Below are 20383 nucleotides of genomic sequence, written 5' to 3'. Positions count from 1 at the left end.
TCTGCTATGTGAGTCCTCAGGAGGCAGGTGCTGTTCCTCCTCCCCAGGCCTGGGGGTGGGGGGCATGTGCTGCGTGGCTTCCACGGCTTCTAGGCTCCTCCGTGGCGCTTGCGGTGTCAGAAAGCACGCGCCTACCTCTGAGCAGGGGCCAGCGCATAGCCACATAACTGTAAAGAAGAACATAGAGGCGTTGTGAAGAGCAGCTAGTGGGAGGTGTGTCGGGAAGGTGTGTCCTAACATTAGAGCAGGTCATCTGAGAGGGACAGCATAAAGAAAACTTTTCCTGTAGAGTGCTGGGAATTGAACCCAGGGCCTCCCACGTGCTCTGCCACTGAGCTGTATCTCAGCCCCAGTGCAAGGGTGAGTGGCTTCTGCAGACCTGCCAGTCCTCCTGGACGAGGCCTCCTTGGGCCACCTGGCATTTCCTGCTCCCATCTTTCTTCACAGGTTGGTGGTTGGTTTCACTGTGAGATCCTGTGGTGCTTTGAAACAACACGGGTTCCTTTCTCCGTAGATGTTTCTCTGACTTGGGTTGACGTGGAGAGAGGCTGTTTTCCTGTGAAACTTAAGCCCAGTCTGTCTTCATTGTTTCTGATAAATAGGAAGTTCCCTTTGCTTCTTGCTTTGGAATCAGTCTCTGAAATCATCAAATTGGTGAGATCAAATCATGTTTCCTGGTATGCGCTGGAGTTCCCAGTGTGCTGTTGGGAGGAGCTGCCCAGTGCTTCAGCCCTGGCTGGTTGGGCCCTCTGTGGAAGGAGCTCCTGCCAGTGACGCAAAGCCAGGCACCTGCCCTTCACCTACAGACAATGCCTGGGTGCACATGCACCTGGCCTGGGCCCTCTTGGAAGCTGATGCGGCACATTTGGGTGTGGCTGCTGGGCTGTGGTGTGTCCTCCAGGTTGCTGGGAAGGGCAGTGGCAGGTAGACTCAGGCCACTCCTGCCCAGTGCTACAGGCAGGAGCAGTGGGGAGCAGGGTACGGGGGAAGGCCTGGGGAGCCCTCAGCATGGTTTCTCCCTTGGTAGCCCCTGGACCCTGTGCTGTTTCTGCTGGTCAGCTCCTCCCTCAGTCAGGAGGGAGGCAGGGCTCAGGGTCTTCTTGCTGAATTGCATTTGGTGGATTTTTAAGAAACATTTACTTTTTAAATATTTTTTAACTATTAGTCAAACTGTGCACTATGGATTTTTCACTAAAGCCCAGGACCCCATCTAGGGACTCCCCCACGGTGTTAGCCCTGCTTTCTCATGACCTTGACAGTGCAGATTCCTCGATGTGTATTCTACAGAACATCCCTCAAGTTGGGTCTCAAGTTGGTTCTGTCTGATGTTTTCTCATGATCCACTGGGGCAGTGGGTTTGGAGAAGATCTTACCACTGAGTGGGGCCCTTCTTGTGATACCTACACGGGTCACCTGGTTATGATGTGGCTGCTGCTTGTCCCCTCTGCCTAACTGCACTTTCTGCCTACTCTGTCTTGGGCAACCAGTCCCTGAGCCCAGGCCCAGGGGAGGAGGGATCCACAGCATCTCCAGGAGAGGGTGTCTAGGGACTCTGGAATCCTCTGAAAGGAGGGCTGCGTCTTCTCACATCTGTTTGTAACCAATCCTCTGTGCACCTTGGACTCCATGTCCAGTCTGCACCGGGCTTGTGCTTCCGCAAGATGACTATGCTGCTTAGATTGCCCAGCTATGGCTACTGGTGGTCCCTGTGGGTTGTTCCTTGCACCCTGGCATGCCTCCACCTGTTTGTCCAGGTGCCTCCACCTGTTTAACCCACAGAATGCCGTAGCCCCACTTCTGTTCCCTGCCCAGCCCTGGAGTCTGCCACCTCTTCAAGGAGCCCCAGCTCCTCTGGGTGGATAAAGGTGTCAGAAGCCTGATGAGGCGGGAAGAGCTGTTTGTATGGAACCAGGCCATCGTGTGCACACTAGAATGTCTCTTCTCTTGCAAGCAGTGTCCCACTGGCCCCTGGGTGCCTCTGCCCTCTCCTGGCTGGGCAGTCTTCCTACAGATGTTTCCAGGGAGCTGGCTTTTGTTTTTGTTGCTTTTTCAACAGCTTCTCAGTGCTTGCATGGTCTTCTCCTCCATGGGTGGATGGGCATGGCCTGTCCCTCACAGTACTGACTGGCCTGGTCCTTTCCTCCCTGCTTGGACAGGCATGGCCTGTCCCTCAATAGGAAGTTCCCTGTGCTTCTTGCCTTGGAATCAGTCTCTGAAATCATCAAATTGGTGAGACCAAATCATGTTTCCTGGTATGCGCTGGCCCTGACCTGGTCCTCTCCTCCCTGGGTGTACAGGGCATGGGCTGTCCCTCACAGTACTGACCAGCCTGGTCCTCTCCTCCCTGAGTGGACAGGCATGGGCTGTACCTCACAGTACTGACTGGCCTGGTCCTCTCCTCCCTAGGTGGACAGGCGTGGGCTCTCTCTCACGGTACCAAAGCAGCAAGGTTCTTTCCAGTCATATAACCTGGGGTCTGAGGCTATGAGTGCTGCCGTGAAGGTGTGGTCTCTGGGGATGAACTCTGACTTGGGGTTCAAGTTGAGGTAGCTGGGCTTCCATGTGAGTAGTAGTGCAGCCTTCAGCTCTGTGGGGTCACCCTGCTGACAGGCACTGGGGCAGTTAGAAGCCGTGCTTCCAGGGCTTGCTCCCACTCACATCCCTGTGTGTGGCCTTTTTCTCCCAGCCGTGGCATTCCTGGTGGCTTTGCAACAGAACAAGCAGCTGATTGGTGACCGAGGCCTGCTGCCCTGCAGGGCATACCTGAAGAGCGTGCAGCAGTACTTCCGGGAGCAGGGTGCCTGGGATGCCTGGAGCTATGCACCCACCATCATCTGGCTGCTGGACTGGTCAAACATGGACTTCAACCTGGACCTGCTGGCTCTGCTTGGACTGGGCATCTCGAGCTTTGTCCTGATAACTGGCTGTGCCAACATGATCCTCATGGCTGCTCTCTGGGGTCTCTACCTGTCCTTGGTCAACGTGGGACAAGTCTGGTGAGTAGAGCTAGGGCACAGGCATTGCCAGGCCTGTTAGTACACCAAGTGGATGGAGCACCCTGCACATACTCCTCAGGGCTCTTGGTACCTGGAGGGGGCATGAGTCTTCTTAAATCAACCCAGAGGAGCGTCATGGTCACTTAGGAGGTGGTAGGGGCTGCCGATTGCCACTGGGCAGGGCCTTTCTGCTTGTAGAGGCATGTCCCTACTTGGGACTACATTTCCTGCCTGCTTGAGCCATGGCAGATGGGAGATGTAGAGGCAGAGTCGCTGGTGGGCTGCTGCACGTGTGCTGAGGGACAGGCCTGGCCCAAGGCGTCCTCCTTCCTCCCCTCCCTGCTCTAAAGGAGCCACACAGCCAGCAGCAGGCACTGTTGGGATCACAGATTGGCCCTGTCCCTTAGTGTGGGTTCTGGAACTGTGGAGATGGGGGCACTGGACTTGTAAAAGCCGAAGTCCTGTGGACCACAGATGGACAGGCAGCTCTGAGTGTGGGACAGTGTCTCCTGGACATGTGGGAGGTAGACCTGGGCACCTGTGTAGAGATGTAGGCTGTGGAGGACTTCTGGGGCTCCTTGCAGTGTTCCATTAGGAGCTGTGGGATTTGGCACTGGGGGCCATCTGCAGAGCTGACTTGGCAACTTCCCTGTGACTTTGCCAGGTTATCTTGGTATACTCCAAGCTCCTGCCCAGGGTCTGGGCCTCCCCTCTCATCATGGGCTTTTCTGGCCCCTGTGCCCTGTGGGTGTGTCAAAGACTTTGCAGGCTGGGATATATATGACTGGCACCAGCCTCAGGCTTGAAGGCAGCCCTCCTGAGCCAGACTGCAGAAGAGCAGGCATGGCCCCTGCTGCTTGCCACGGGCCTGGTGTCCACGTGCCACGTTGCCACACTGGCCAGAGCTCTGTCCTCTAGTGAAAGGAACTTGGGGCCATTCTAGTTTGTCCACAAGCCGTGCAGATCAGGATGCTAAGCTGTGTACTGTCCAAAGGAGAACCAAGGGGCTTATTGCAGCTGTGGCTCTGGCCCAGGCATGCTTTATTAGACCTTCTCAGGGGTCACCGAGTGGCCAGGGACGTGTCACAGTGCATACATATGGAAACTGTTATTTCCTGGACAGGACTTAATCTGATCTGTCACTTTTTTGATTGAAGGGTAAGGATGGACACAGGTTCTCATACAGCCCCTTGGTGGATGCACAGTCCAGCAGCTGCCTACCCTGTCCAGGCCCTCTGGCTGCCCCAGGTGGACATCTGTGTGCAGAGTACTGTGAGCTGAGGGTAGCTTGCCTTGCCCATCTGCTTTCCCCAGGCAGGATCCCAGGCTGCTGCCTACTAGGTGACTGACCTTTCCTGTCTTCTGGTGGTGACAGTTGACAAGCATATGGTGATTCTGGCTGCATTTTTCTGTGACATCCTGGAGGCTGCTGTGACTGAGACATCGTGATTTTAATCCAAACCAGAGGAGGGAGAACTTCAGGTAGCTGTGCCTGATTGCAGCAATTGGAGTTAAAAAAACCAAAACAGCCAGGAGCCCCTGTGGTGTACACGTTGGCGACTCTCTCGTCCTGTGAGTGCATAGGGCCTTGGGGAGTCCTCAGCCAGGGGAGTGTGCTGTTTTGCTTTGAAAGGTGCTTTTTACTGATCTGTGATGTTTTGGTCAGGAAAGATCCACTCAACATTTAAATGTTTGGAAACCACCTTGAGGACTTGTGGAAGTTTAAATGTTTGAAAACCACTTGAGGACTTATGGCCAAGAACAGTTTTGTGTTTTTTTTTAATTTGGAAAGAGGTTCTGTCCCCTCCTGTGGATATGTTGAAATGAGAGATGCCCTCCCTGCAGCCTGGACCCTGGCTTCCCCGACGGTGGCAGTTTAGGGTAGCTGTGCTAGGGGAAAGTAGCCTGGGGCTGTGCAAGGGAGGCTGGACCTGCCAGGCAGAGAGGCTGTCCTGAGGGCCAGGACAGCAGTCAGACAGTCGGTTCCTTCGTGCCTCACTGATTTTGTTGAAGAAAAGAGCATTCATTTGGGTCTGGGCCACTCAGACAATGTGCACGCTGGTAGCTGTGGCCCTGGCAGGTACACATCATGCTCCCCCAAGAGTGGCTGCTGCCTGGGACCAAGCACGGGTAGTGGAAAGATGTGTCCATTCATCTAGCGTGCCACTGTTAGGAACAGCGCCTATCACGGCTGCCTTGACCTGTCTCCCTGCTGCGCTGTGAGCTGCCAGTGCTCCCCTTGGAGTCCTGTCCTGTCCCCTCTCATTGTGACCTGTCACCTCCCTGGTTAGACCAGGGCCCGTGACCAAGCCCCACCTCAGGAGGGAGCATTGGCTGTCAGCCTCTGGAACCTGCTGCAGCTGCTGAGTGTCATCATGGGACGTGGCTCCCTGGACGCCGCTCTGCGTTTCCTACAGGGAACAAGAGGCTGTTCGACCCCCTGATGTTGCCAGAGCAGTTTTGGATCCAGAGTTTTGTGAAAGCATCCCCCTTCCCCCTGTCTTGTATCAGTGTGGACATACTTGTGGGAACTGATGTCCACTTGATTCACATCTCCCTGGTTTTCCTGGCCTGGGACCCCATCCAGGACCCCAGGGGACACATAGGCTCTGAGGTTCTTCTCAAACTTCCCTTGTTTCTGATGCTGGGATGGTTTGGGGAGCCCCTCTACTGGGACTGGCCTGTGGTTCCCCATGGCTGGACAGGAGCTGGGCTTGGGAGGGAGACTCGGGAGGCGCCTGCATGTACCCAGCAGGTGACTTTCCCCTGTCCTCCCGTGCCCAGGGCAGGACCCCATAGCAAGACTCTGCACGGGGCGCTGCCTCTGGTCCCCCTGGATCTGCTCAGCCATTGGTTTTATCAGCATGGACTGACACATACTTGCTTTGTACCCTGGGTGTCCAGGCTAGGAAGGTAAACATTTAGGATTGGAGGCATAAGACAGAGAAAAGTTTAATAACTTTGACTACATAAACTTTTAAGCGATTTTAAAGAACAATCCAACCCCGATCAAAACTGGCCTTTCTTGCCAGGTGCCTTGGTACACGCCTGCCATCCCAGAGGTCGCAGAGCCTGAAGCAGGGGCATCACAAGTTCCAGGCCAGCCTGGGAAGCTCAGTGAGACCCTGTCTCAAAATATAAAAAGGGCCCTGATGTGACGTGACTCCAGGTAGAGCATCTCAGTGCCACTAGGGAAAAAGATTGTGGCTTTCCTAAAGCCATGTGCCCCAGCTCTGGTCGCCTAATTGTAACTGGTTTCTTTGTTGACTTGACTTTTCTGAAACGTGGGGTTTCTGGTTCTTTTATCTGTACTTTGCTTTGGCACTGACCCCAAAGTGTTTCTTTGTTGCTATTCAGGATGACACACAGCTCTTCTGTCCTCCACCTCCCAGACCCTCGTGAGGAAGGAAAGATCCTCTCAGGAAATGTGGGACAAGCCAAGTGTCTCAGGGGTCCTCTTCCTCTTTGGCACTTTCTTCCCTGCAAAGGGATGGAGAAGCCTCTTCAAAGGGTGTATGGGCAGAGGCTCCTGGTCATTTCCTGCTTCTGAGCCACCTGGAGGAGTGGGGGGAGTCTCAGTCGGAGACGTGGACTCCTGCATCTGGCTTTGCTTTTGGAAGTCATGGAGAGCCATGGGGGCTGCCTCTAGGGCAGCTCTTCACATCTCTAACTCGAGGACCACCAAGGGACCAAGCTGCCCCACGTCCTGCAGCTTGGCACAGCCAGCTCCAAGCTGCTGGGACCCAGGTTTCTTTGTGACAAGTAGGCTCAAGGATGCTGCCCATGTCCTTTTGTTCTCTGTGCATTTATTTCACTGTGTGTTTGTGTGTGTGTGTGTGTTTTGTATGTGCTGAGGATTGCCTCCAGGGCCTCCTGAATGCTAGGCAAGTGCTCTGTACGGAGCTGCATCGCTAGTCCTTTTTATTTTGACACAGACCTCGCTGAGATGCTGAGGCTGGCCTTGAACTGGATCCTCCTGCTTCAGTCTCCCCAGGAGCTAGGATCACAGGCATGATTGCCACACCCATCTTAAAACTTCTGCACCTCAGAAGCAGCCTGTATCTGGCAGCTGTCCCCCCATGCCCTCCCCAACCTGTGACTACTGGCCGCTGTCTGTGGATCTAGCTGTCTGGACCGTCACACAGACAAGGGCCTAAGCGTGTGGCCTTGTGTCTGCTTTATCTCCACACCCGTCTCAGTTGCAGCATGTGGTGCATCTTTCCTTCTGCTGGCTGGAGGTACTTGTGTGTTAAAGATGGCAAGGGGATTTCACTCCTGATCTGAGGCAGGTTTTCTGGGTGGGGGCTGGGTGGACTCTTCTGAGGCAAGCGTGAGGTGTCTGGTCAAGCCCAGGCCCAGTCTGCCTCCAGCATACCGTGGGGACGTCACTATGTGGTTTGGGGTCCTCACATGTGTTGGCTGTGCTGCCTTGGAACACTAGCCACTGCCTGCCACAGCTCTGCAGGAAAGTGGGCCTTTCTCAGGTCCTGGCAATGGATCAGAGCCCGCCAAGTGCCTGAAGCCCCAGGCTCTGGTGTCCTGTGTTTGAGGTGGGTGCCCTCTGAGTGCGCAGGCTCCAGGGTGTGGCATTTTCTGTAGTGCTATGCTTGTGAAGATCCCAGCCTTCCTCCTGCTCCTGCCCACAGCAGCTTCTGGCCACAGTGGCCTGGGGGCCTGCCCTGCATGGGCTCTGTGGACAGTGTCTATTTGACCACCCAGTCCTGGACCAAGTCCTCCTGGCCTGGGCTTGTGGGTGGGCTTCCCTAGTGGGAAACACAGAGGTTAATCTTATAAATTTGGGGTCAAAGTGAGCCAATTAAACTGAATACAGTTTTTTCTTTTGTTTTTCAGGTATTCTTTTGGTAAGTGAGATGATTTAGGGAAGGACTGCGGGGGCTTGTTATACGTTGGGGTATGTATCTTTACACACTCTCCCTGGCTTTTCTCTTTGCTTGAGCATCTTCCACCAGCTCTTCCAGTGTGCTGGGTGGCTTGGGTGCAGCCCCTGTTGACCAACATGGAGTCCTAACCAGGCAGCCCTTCCCCAGACCATGGCTGGTGAGGTATGGGGGCTCGTGGGCTTCCAGGTGCTCCGACCTGGCCAGCACCCCCTTCTCTGGGCCCTTGAGCCAGAGAAGGCTCCTGTGTGGGTCAGTTGCACTTTAGGGACTCTGCGTGTGGCACTGATGCTGGTTTGTGCATTGCATGGGAAGGGGATCCTGGGTCCCCAGGCCATGCTAGGTGGAGCCCCTGGAGTGGAGCAGAGGGCAGCCCAGGTAGACAGGCTGGCCATGGACAGCAGGTATTTTCTCAGTGGGCTCACAGTGGGTTTCTAAGTCGACCTGCACCCCAGCCTTCAGGGAAAGTGAGAGGCAGGTTTTCATTCCACACCTTGTCATCTGTGGTCCTATGCCAGCGCCCTGACCCTGCCTGGGCCTCACCCATTTCTTAGCACAAGTAGCACCTGTCCCCTAGGGAATGGGCCAGCCAGAACATGGAGGCTCCAGGATATCCATGTTTGCTCTTGGTTATCTGGCATTAGAATCCCCCTCAGAATCCTGCACACGCCCACACTTAGGTTGACAAACACTTAGTACATTTACTTGCTTAAAATTGTGAGAGTACTGTTTTCCAGCTGTCACGAGGACTGGGACTTTAGGGCCTAGAGATCTTTATTAGGGTGGGGATGCCTGCTCCTTGGTGCAGTGAGTTCCAAGTTTGTGAGGCAGAGTAGGCGCACATTGTGGAGACTGGGTGCACTGATGGCTTGAGTAGACTGGTGCTCCCTGCGTTCTTAGGCCCGTGAAGTGGCCAGGCTGCCCCTGCCTTGGATGCCAAGGCGTAGGCCAGCAGTAGTGGGGATTGGCCTCACACCCAGGTTTTCCAGTATAGAACCACCTCACTGAGTCCACGCTTCTGATAAAAGGGGCCTTGTGGGTGGCGGGACCTGAGGCTCTGTGGGCCAGATCCTGGCAGAGCTCACCAGGGCACTGGGCACTGGGCTCCTTGGTGCTCCACACCAGAACAGCTGCCTGTTCCTGCTGCTGTTGGCATTGTCTGCGTTGGTTACACGTTATCCCCACTTGTCTTCAGCATCTAATGACCTCGGGCTCAGAAGCCATTGACTGTTGTCATGCTGCCTCCGATGGTCCCTGAGGGAGAGGACCTTCATCTCTCTGTGGTCACGTTCCAATGACAGCAAACAGAGACATGGGCATGAGGCTCACTGCAGCCCTTGCGCCTCAGCACAGCCCCCCCACTTGCCGTCGAGAGCACAGCAGAGGGGTGGGTGGGTCCGAGGCCGGGCACACTGTTCCAGTCTTTCCTCTGTCCTTGCTGGGGTCCCCTGCAGGACTTGTTTTCACAGTGAGCCCCTGGTCACATCAGGCTTATGTGTCATCTTAGTTACTCTGAGCGTGTCTGCCTTGTGTGTCTGTGGTGAGCCTGGAGCTGCCTGCACAGACTGCGCCAGGGCCATACCCCTCAGGAGCTGGTGGCTCGCCAGGAGCCCCACTTCCAGAGCCTCAGGACTGTGGCACCCTTTGGCCACGTGCGTTTCTGAGTTCAGCTTCCCTGACTTCAACGGGGATGCTGGTTCTCAGGTGCACAGTTGCCCTCGGCATGCCAGCAGCTGCTCAGGGCCAGTTAGGCCTCCTCAGGCTGCAGAAAGGTCTGCCCAGTGCCACTCAGAGCACCCATTCCTCTAGCCAACCTCCAAGGGCTGCAGGAGCCACCTGGGCTCACAGGATGCCAGTGCGCCCAGCCACCCTGCCGTGCCTCCCTGGACAGTGAGGCCTACTGGTGTCCTCCTGTCTCAGATGACCACTTTCCCCAGAACTGTGGCCTCCCTGGATGGCGAGGCTGCTGGTGCCCTCCTGTCTCAAATGACCATGTTCCCCAGAACTTGTGCTCCTGCTGGCATCTTCAGCTGTCCTAGGTGGTCCCTCTCCATCGTGGTAGCCAGGGGTCCTCCTGGTCGGCAGCTGCACTGCCCAGCAGGTCCCCAGGTCTCATTCTCCTGTGTGTAGGCAGATGTGGTCACCCAGTGAGTGCAGCTGTGTGAGTGGGGCCGTTCCCAAGACACAGGAAAGCCACACTGATTGCCACCGGCTCTACATCCGCATCTCTATTGAAAGCTGGCCTTGATGAACTCTGAAGGCTGCTGTGTTGGTAATGTGCCCTTCCAAGGCCGAGTCTGAGGGGTCACTTGGTGCCCCGTGGGTGCTGGGTGCATCTTGCCCCTGCAGCAGTGGGCTTCTTGAGGCTCCTGTGTGGGTCAGTTGCACTTTAGGGACTCTTTCTGCCCTGGTGGCCACCAGCTGACTTCTAGGCTTGGCAGGCACCCTCCCCAAGTGCACCAGCCCCTACGGTCCATTCCTCCTGGGCCTCCTGGCCCTGCCTGGCCCTGCCTGGCCCTGACCGGCTTGCACATGCAGAGGGCTGCAGCTGCTTCCAAGCGAGTCTTTGGTGCCCCCAAGGCTTCTGCAGAGTTACACCCAGGCCTGGGTTGTGGAGCGCAAGGGACAGTAGGCTGGTCCCTCTGGGGATGTGATAGGCAGGGCACACTTGTGACGAGGGCCTGCTACCAACATGCCTCCTGATGGGCCCAGGAGGTCCTGAGGGCAATAGTGAGGTCAGTGTGCATGCTGACTGGGCAGCCCAGGCCTCGCCAGGTCCTGGGCCTTGGCAGACAGTCCCGGGGGGAGAGCAGTGCTTTTCCCGAGGATTTGGAGTGCTTTAGGCTCCAAAACATTTTGTGAGTTCTTTGATGGTGGTTTTTGTTTTGGTGGACTTGGGTATGTGTAGGCATAGACCTCCAGGTGTCCTCTCAGGGGTCGTGAGATATGGACTGGCCTTGCAGAGAGCAGACTGTGGCTGGTCACAGGGCGGGGGGGCGGGGAGAGGCGCAAAGGGGTGTCTGGCAGGGCAGTTTTGGAGAGCCAGGCTGGAGATGCCCCTGGGATTGGGGCTGGGTGCCCCTCGCCAGCACCAAGGGCCAGGATGGAGGCTGTGGCAGCAGAGGTCTGATGGCCAAGTCCTGGGTGGCCTGTGCGCTGTGAGCACTGTTCAGGAGGTGCCTTCTCTTCTCTCCCGCTGACCCGTGGTGGGAACTGGACACTGAAGAGTCTGGAGGAACTTGGATAGCAAGCCCTACCATACCCCTGGCTGCCACACACAGCCTCAGAGCAGAAACAGGCAGGCAGTGTCCGTGGCATCTGTCCTGATGGCACTACAGTGAGCTGTGGACACGTGGGGCCAGGTGGGGGGGCACCGTCCACATAACAGGCACAAGGACTGCATCTTAGCCTAAAATAAGCAACCAGGGTGGCCATAGGCTGGGGGTGGGGACCAGGTGGCACTCCAGGCTGGCATTTCTCTGTGACTGGCTCATGGTGGGCCCACACTCCCCTGCAGGGCACAGGGCTGGGCTTCCCTCTGCCCTTTGCCGCTTCATTTGGAGCATTTCTGTGTGCACGTGGCCCTTAGTGGTGTGGGGGCACCTTTTTTGGCTGAGTGAGCCACTGCCCCGCATTGTTAGTCTGCTTTCTGGGCTTTGCTTGGCGGCCCAGGCTGCATGGGATGCTCATGTGACTGGGACCCTGGAACTCGGGTGTTTCCGTCACAGCAGCACCTCCCGCCAGCTGTTGTGAGTTAGGAGTTACATGCTCCACATGAACCACCACCCTGGCCACTCCTGGATCCATGCTTTAAAACAGCTTAATGAGGGGTTTACTGCCCACCTCCAGGTTCTCATTAAGACTGTCAGTGCTGCAGCAGAGCTTGCCTGCGGGAAGCCACAGGCCTGATCCAGTGGGTTCCAGGCCTGCCCCAACACTGCGCTCCATGGGGTTCTCGTATACTCTGCTGTGGTCCACGGTTCATCCGATTACCCCAGCCCCATGATCGAGAGACAGTCCCTTTAGTTAAAGAATTCTCGCATCAGAGGAGCCAGAGCTGCCAGTCATGAGCCTGCACAGCTGCCAGACTGCCACGTCCTACTGACCCCACGCCGCCTTCTTGGGCCTTTTGCTGCATCCCTTTGGGTTTAACCATTTGGCATGTTGCGGGGCGTAGTGGGAGAGGTGCCCTCACAGAGCCAGCTCCTAGAAGCATCATTATAGATTGACTGGGAACAGATGGCCATCAGCAATGGCTGCATCCTCCCTGGGATCGCGGAGGAGCCTTCCTGTCCTCCCTGGGATTGCAGCAGAGCCAGGTGCAGTCCACGGGCTGTGGACTGGCAGCAGCATGGTATGAGGCCAGCATTCACTGCTGCCTAGTGGGGACAATTGCATTTCCCTCGTGTTCTCTCTTTGCTTGGTCATGTCTGGTAAAAGTGGCTCAGTCTAACCTAGAAGAAAAGGGATGATAGAGTCTTTCCCTTGTCCACAGGGTCATTACCATTTTGCTTGCTCTGGCCTCTACCATGGTGTCAGTTTTCCATATCTGGTTCTAAAGTGGGGTGCTTCCTGTTTTTTTGGTACCAGGGATTAACCCAGGGCCACATGATCCCCGGGCCATATCCCCAGCCCTTTTTATGTTTTATTTTGAGACAGGGCCTCACTAAGTTGCTTAGGGCCCTGCTGAGTTGCACACTGTCTGTCTGTGCTTTCGTCTTAAGGATCCTAGAGCACCAAGTGCGTCCTTGCCGTGCTTCCTGTTCACGGTCGTCAACGCACTTCTGGAGCTCTTCCAGCTTGCTCTTGGTTTCACTAAGGCTGAGTCGTGCCGTCGTGGAGCAGCAGGCTGCCGTGGACTTGGATCCACAGCATCACCCTAGCATCAGCACTCCACTGCCAGGGTCTCCTGGGTGTGGTACCTGGCGTTGAGGCAGGGTCCATCCCCACCCGTTTTCCGTGTTCTGCTTCCAGTGCCCTGCAGTGAGGGTCTGTCTGACTGGGCGCTGTCCTCCACTAAGCTCCTGCAGCTCCTACCCTAGCTGCCTACCCTAGCTTCCCATCTTGATTCCCCTGCATAACGTTGGGCACTATTTGTCCCCTCATCCCCTCCCCATGGTTGATTCCTTTATGGGCCTTCAAGGATCTGGTTTTATTTTATCAGGTTCTTTTTCTGGTCTGGTTTAAATTTTCTTTTGTGGTGCTGGGCATGGAACCCTGGGCCTCACACATGATAGGTGGGTGTTCAGTCACCGAGCTGTACCTTGTCCCCTCAGAGTTTTTACAAAAGCACTTTAGTTCATTAATTATTTCTTTAGTAGTTTGCTTCCTCCTCCTTGATGGAAGGGTCTTATCATCCTCCAGTACTGTGAGCTGGCAGCTGGATTTACTTTCTGTGTCTCCTGATCTGCTGGCAAAAGCACACATGGCCACTGCCCTCAGCCGTGTCCCCGTTCTACCTGCCAGCTCAGTGCCGGTGCCTCTCTGGACCAGGTGCAATCTCTAGAAGTGCTTGGCAGTGCTGCATGCTGGGGTCCATTGGTCACCTCTGCCTGTCAATCTAGGTTTCTTTCCACCATCCAGGCAGTGGCCTAAAAACTGTTCTTGTGGTGATTAAAGAACTTACATGCTTGGGTTAGCCAAATTGTATTGCAAGGCTTCTAAAACTCTGCATTACCCTGTTTCACCTCTGCACTCCTATTCTGTGCTCCTGACAAACCCCTTTGCTAGCACTTACTCTATTGTTCGCATCATTCCTCCACATAGTGTGTTCACAGGGCCACTCTTGGTGTGACCCATTTGATGTTGTCTGTGCACTCCCTGTAAGGGGTGATGGGCGCCATTCTCACGCATCCCTCATGGTGTTCTCACCATCTTGAACAGCTCTGTCATGGATATAGTCCTTTAATAATGCAACGATCGGGCATCATTTGGAACAGGTGCCTTTCAGGCCTCTGCAGTTGGAGACTGTGGGACAGTTGGCCACCAGTGAAAGTGTCCCTCTCTGCATCCTAGGGATCCTTGTGATGCACAGGGTGGGTGGGCTGGTTGTGCTGGCAATGTTCTGCGCCACTGGCCGCTTGTCCACTGTCGTCTCCTTCCCTCCTGTGACCTGGTGCAGTTTCTTAAGCAGGATGACTTCAGTTCACGTGTACGGAGAGACCCCTGGAAGTGCAGGTGAGCCGGACCTCGTCACTGTTTGTTCACTGTGAGCTGTCACTGTCTAAACAAGAGAAGCCACTGCTCTATTCACATTGCCTGCTTCCTGCCAGGCAAATGCCAAATGCTGGTCGTGATAGCAGCCAGGAGTCCCGAGAAGGGCTTGTGGCCTCTTCAGAGAGTGCCTGGCTGCCAGCTGACTCTGCACCTCCAGAACCTGGTGCGTGTCACTAGAGCTTCCTGGCTCAAGGGCCTCTTGCTGGATGTGGTCAGATGCAGTGCCAGCAAGCCCAAGCTTTGCCAGTGTGAGTGGCAGGAAGAGGCCCTGTTGACACAGTGTCCATGTGCCAGTTTCTTTCATAAATGCTTTGATATTTGAAGACACAATGTAAAGGGGGAAGCTGCGATCCCTTGCTGCTAGGGCAGTAGCTCTGTTGTGCAGGTTTGTTGGAGGGTCAGGTGGGGTGCAGTGTGTCCCAAGTCTGTTGCAGCCCCTTCTTGAGAGTGGCCTTTTCCTGTCCAGAACGTGTGCCTCTTCTGAGCAGCCTTCCCCGCCTTCGCTGCAAGCACACTGGCGGCTCTCAGATGGCATGCTGCTCGGTTTCTGTCTGGTCCCAGCCCTGATGGGTGTCTCTGAGCAGGAGCACACTCCTGTCCCCAGCTGTGTGCCTAGAGAAGTGAGTCCAAAGCACCAGAGGAAATCATCTTGTAGGTCCATACTCACAGAGGACTTGGAGAGAGAGTCCAGAGAGCCCCACTGGCCTACCCTGCCCTTTGTCATCATCTGCATCACTGAAACTCCACAATCAACACAGAGACCTGTCTCTATTCCAGAGAAGCTTCAGACTTGTTGGGATTCTGCAATTTCCCACCAAAGTCCAGGGCCTTGTGGCCCATGGAGTGACCCACACAGCTCCACCAGGTGCTCTGGATACATCTGCAATCCCCAGGCCTGGATCAGCTCTGCCCAGGAGCCTGGTCCCTGTGTGGAGGGGGCTGGCCATACTCGCCACTCCTGGGCCTCCCAGTGGACGCAGGTAGAAATCACAAGACTGTTGTACCCACATAGTGAGCATCGGCTGAGTGGCATCACGCCCTGTGACCTGCCCATTTCTGTCTCCTTCTGGGGAGAAGCTGTAGAGGGGAATCACAGGCTGGGCAGGCTGGCTGTATCCCTATCCTGATAGGGCGTGATCTGTGCATGCATCAGTGCTCACAGGACTGGCCGGGAGTGCACCTCCCAGTGTGCCCTGAGCCCAGCTACCCTGCAGAGTCCGGTGTCTCCCAGAATCCTGGAGCTACACGTCCCAGTGCTGGGCTCGATCATCTGTGGAGTTCTTATACACGTGAAGAGACCAAGCATAAAGTGTCACAGAGGAACCCCTTTGCAAATCAGTAAGTACACAAAACAGGTAACGCCGCTGCGCTAGATTTGATGACTTTAACACAAAACCCCATGGATGTCGAGGTGGTTATCCTCTGCAGAGACATCAGAAAGCACAAACTACAAAGCCGCTGTGAAAACGGAGCAGTTGTGGAGGTGTCAGTGGCCGATGAGCATGTGAAATAATTCAGCAGCCGTGAGGCCGCTATTTCTTAAACCAGCTACAAGCTGTCTCCTGGGCTACTGTTAGAAGGGCTGTTCTTGGGCATTCTGGAGTGGCAGACTTGGTGGGAGCTCTGAGTAGGGCTTCCTTGGAGGATGCATGGTCAGTGGTCAGGAGCCTTGAATGCACAGGTCTGTGGGTGTGCAGCCCACATCCAGGCTTCCTGACACAGGATGGAGGACGTACAGACAGACCCAGGTGAGGATGCCCCTCTCTAAGCCATGACAGGAGAACATGGAGATCTTGGAGCTGAGGGGGATGCAGTAGCCATCAGCAGCTCTGCTCAGGAACAGGACGTGATGGAGCCTCTCAGTTACGTGGAGTTGGAGTAGAAGCTTTGCTCCTTCGGGAATGAGGCCAGGATGCACCAGGAGATAGATCTGTGGGAAGCCTGAGCTGCAGTCCAGGTCTGCAGAGCCAACCTTGCTTCTGCTTCTACAGACAGTGGAACTGGGCTGATCACCATCAGGACAGGGTCGAGCCCCGCCATGCCTGTCTCCATGGGAAAGGCCTCCTCAGGAAACTGGTGGCTGAAACCTCTCCCATTTCAGTTCAGAAAGACCTACTCTCTGAGCTGTCCTCAGAGTCTCCTAACAAAATACAGTCTGTAAGAACTCGCAGGGCTTGTTGTCCATCTGCACCAGACACTCTCCCAGCAGGGAGCTCTCTTAACACTTGAGCTGGGCAGCAAGCCACTTCCCAAAGGCCATGCAGTTGACACTTCCACAGGGTTTGCCTCAGTGGCCCCAGGAACAGTCACCACGTGTGTGACACTGGAGAGGCACATTACCTGAAGAATGAGAGCCAAGCATGCCTTCTCATGCACAACCAAAGCTCTGTTCCCATGTGGTGCTGACCCACGGCACTGGTCACAGCCTCACCTCCATCTTGGCTAAAAGAGAGTGGCCTGGCATTCAGCAAGTGCCTGCAGCCTGCTGCAGAGAGCAGGAGTTTCCTGAGTGGGAAAGCCACCCGTCTCCCGTGTGGCTGTCCACTTTTGCCTCCTGCAGATAGCCCCCAGGGGGGCTGTGGGTGATGGCAGCTGCCCTCAGAATGTCACTGGCAGGTAAGTGTCACCCTGTGCAGTGGAAGTCCTGTTTCCTTGTAGTCGACTAGGGCTCACTAGGTTTCTTGGATCTTGACTCATACCCTGGCCACATGGGAGCTTTTGCAGCACTCTTCATGGCCTGGCTCTGGCTGTGCCCTCTGGCGCCAGACACAGGAGGCTCAGCCTGTTTTCCCACATCTCTGTCCCTTGCCTCTCTTCCTGTCCACTGCCCTTCTCTTCTGCTGTTGAGCTCACCTGGTAAGATGCTCAGTCCTGTGACCCGGCTCTTTCTCTGCCCAGTTCCTGTCTGTATGCCTCTGCATCCTCACACATACTCGCAGGTGCTCGACCCCGCTGGCTGTGGAGTGCAGAGCCAGTTGAGGGAGGAAGCAGGCAAGACGCCAGCAGGTGGCATGCTGCCAGGTGCCACGGGGGGGCCAGCACACCATAGGCTGAGGCCTGCTGGCAGGAGCTGTGTCCAGGGATGGCTCCTGGGCAGGGCCACCAGGGTAGGAGGAGACAGGGTGGCTGGCCACAGTCTAGCTGCAGTTTCTGCCTGGGGCCAGCACATGCCTCTCCTTGGATGACCCATCACCCAACAGCTGAAATGTGATCTCAACCATCCTCTGAAGGACAGCATCCTGGAAGTTTCTCCTGCTGGCACCAGTGTGAGATGCCACCCTTTTGTCCAGTCCCTGCTTGCTACACTCCATGGGGCACACACTCTGGCCTACTTGGCCATGCGATGTCCCCAACATGTTGGGGGCAGGCTGCCCCTCAGCAGCCTTCTGAGCCCATTGCTGCAGACCTTGAGACAGCTGGAAGTGGCCACATCCATAGGTTGCAAGGCACCTGGGAAGGGGAGGAGAAGCCGGGCATCTCCCACAGGCCTCCTGCAGAGCTGTGGGGCTGCCCTGATGGTTTCCAGACTGGGGTGCAAGGTCAACTATGCTGACATGCTGGACTCTGTGTGGCAGCCTGGCCCATCAGCTTCAGCAGGGATACCCTGCTTCTGTGGTACAGGGGGACATTGTGCTAGTGACACATGGGGCATCGATGTCACCTAGCTGTACAGGTCCAGGAGCCCCTGGAAGGCAAGGAGGCTGCCTCCTGCACAAAGGAAGCACTTGCCTGTGTGGAGTGCAGGAACACGTGCGCTGGCCCAGCTGTGGGGTCCAGACCTGTGCCGTCCACCACAGAGATGCCTGCCCTATGCAGCCACTGAGATTTCCATTCAGCTGAACTGAAGTTTAAAATTCAGAATTTCCTCCCCTGGTCACCCAGCTGCATTTAGAGTTCTCAGAGGCCAGGTGGCCAGCAGCTTCTTGACTGCCTGGCACCCACAGGGAGCACCTCCGTCCTCACAGACCAAGCAGCCAGCATGGTGAGCTGCACTTGCTCTGGGCTCTGGCATCCCTCCTGATGGGCACACACATTCGTATCCCTGCATGGGAGACAAAGGGCAGAGCATCCAGCCCAGGGCGCTGCGTGCTGACTGTGGAATGTGTTGATAGGAAAAGCCTAAATCGGACTCCGCCCACGGGAAGCGTTTTTGCATTTGACCAATGCTAGGTCGTGACCACGGGTCTTGCTCTAGGCTAGCCAGCAACACTGCACTGGTCCAAGCAGCAGGGGGCACCAGGCTCAAAGTCTGGTCGTCATGGCCACTGGGCACTAACAGGCACCCTTGACAGGCCCAGGTATCCTGTGTTGCCGCCAGGGTCACCATGAGGGCACGGGGGTTACAGGTCACTCCCTGTTCTCTGCAGTGCCCAAGGACATCCTTAAAATTCCTCCTGATTCTGTTCCAATCAGGAGGCCCCAACTGGCCCTCAGAAGTGTCTGCCCCCTAGAAAACATGAGGCCTAGCTGAGTCCTTTGTTTCCCCAGTGGCCGGCTCCTCCTCTGAGCAGGTCAGACTGTATCATGCTTTTCGTAGGCCACCCAGTAGCAAGAACAGCAAAGCCCCATGACATGACCCATGGCCCAGAGGCCAGCAAGGTGGGTGGGGAGATGGCTGGGCAGGGCCTGGCCCAGAGTGTCGTGGCCCAGGGCACTGCAGCTGGACCTGGGAAGGAGGGCTGGGCCGCAGCAGTGCTCCCTCCTGGGACATTTGTGGGGTAAGTCCTCCTGGCACTGCTGAGGGCAGCCTTGGTGTGACAAAGGTGGGACATTGCTAAGGAGGGAACTGCTCTGTGGCCATCCAGCAGGGAGGAGGTCAGCAGCCTGGGTGGGCCCCTCAGCAGCACACCTGCTCTCAGGGATGACTGGCAGCATTGAGTGGGTACAGTTGCCAGAGCCACTATCAAGTGTGGGGGGTCGGTGGTAACAGCCCACTCCCAGGTGACAGACTGCAGTTTGCCAGGTCAGACCACTGTGCACAATTACTAAGGGCCGTGGCACTGGGATGGCTCTGTGGGCCAAGCCACTGGCAGGGCACCCATGACTGCAGCTCCACTTCAGGGTACTGTTGGTCTCTAGCGTCCAGACCCTGGGGCGAGTCCTCACAGGAGACATGAGACACCAGGCTCAGGTGTGGCTCTGCAGAACGCCATGTGACCCAGGCACAGATCCACAGTGAGAGCATTTGAAGGAGGCAGCAGCCGTGAGTCCTCCACACCACCTGTGGCTGCCAGGAGCTGGCCTCAGGCAGAGCCTCCACCTGCCCCGTGGAACCTTGTGCTGTGCAGACATGGATGGCCAAGGGCACCTACCCTAAAGTCAGAGGCACGGAGAAATGGGGTCTGGCTCTTCCCCGATGTCATGCGGGGGCTGGCCGCATCCTTCATGGCTGTGTACTGCCTGGAGCAGGAGTCTCTGTGGCTGACGGTAGTGCAGAGCAAGATGTTGGCATGCTATTTCTTAACTTTCCATCCTAAAATACAACCTACAGAAACTCAGGAAACTTTTAAAAGCTGCTGGCTCCCTCCTGGGCCGTCATTAGCAGCCCCTGGGGTGGCAGAGGGCGGGCGGCTCAGAGCTGGAGTGACAGCCAGTCAGGAGGGAGCGCTTTGCCCCTTTCTCCCTGTTTTTAACGGCGAAGCTAATGGATTTCCTGTTCTCACGTGGATGGTGGCTGTCACTTTTGAAGGATCCATCTGTACTATACTTAATTACCTTAAGTAACTGAAATAGTTTTGACAGAGCTCATGAGGCCTGGTTTTTCTTTCTACAGTGGCCATTGTGGGGACTTGTGCCTCTGACTGTTGTTTTAACCACATTTCTTTTGGGTTGGAGGTGGCTCTGTCTTTGGCACGGTCACTAGTTCAGGTGATACTGTTCGTGTCTCACCTGTGCATGATGTATGCTGGCCCATCCAGCCCCCACCTGGCAGCTCACCCCAAAGCCTTCACTCCTCACCGTGGCCAAATACATCTGCATCCCAGCTGTCCCCACCCATGGCAGGAGTGACCCAGGACCACACTGTGAATTGGCTGCATCCTGCCCCTGTGAACCTGGAGCATGTCCAAGTACAGGACCTTCTGGAGGCCCCCCTTCTCCCACTCTGCAGCCCCTTCCCAGGCTGCTGGACCTCCCTCGTCTCTGCCTTCATAGCCCCCAGGCCCTCCGTCTGGTCTTGAGGTGTCCAGCACCTCACCCACTGAGTGTGCTCCCATCCACTTGTCATCCTGAAGTTCTCGTGTCATTTCCGTGGCCTCCCTGTTCTTTTGCTCA

General features: G+C 56.0%; 1 protein-coding gene across 1 annotated transcript in view; it reads left to right on the top strand.

The window, feature by feature from the left end:
* Nucleotides 1-20383, top strand: part of Lmf1 (lipase maturation factor 1) — a 64584-nt gene that overhangs the window by 3535 nt on the left and 40666 nt on the right. Inside the window, 2 exon segments of the mRNA XM_058578624.1 lie at nt 2687-2996; nt 7848-7858. Of these exon segments, the coding sequence (XP_058434607.1) occupies nt 2687-2996; nt 7848-7858 (321 nt within the window).

The sequence above is a fragment of the Marmota monax genome, unplaced genomic scaffold, assembly GCF_021218885.2.
Source record: "Marmota monax isolate L192 unplaced genomic scaffold, Marmota_monax_Labrador192_F-V1.1 WCK01_AAM20220418_F8-fsc00035, whole genome shotgun sequence".
NCBI lineage: Eukaryota > Metazoa > Chordata > Mammalia > Rodentia > Sciuridae > Marmota > Marmota monax.
The sequence above is the reverse complement of the archived record's forward strand: the minus strand, read 5'-3'. Positions and strand labels throughout refer to the sequence as shown.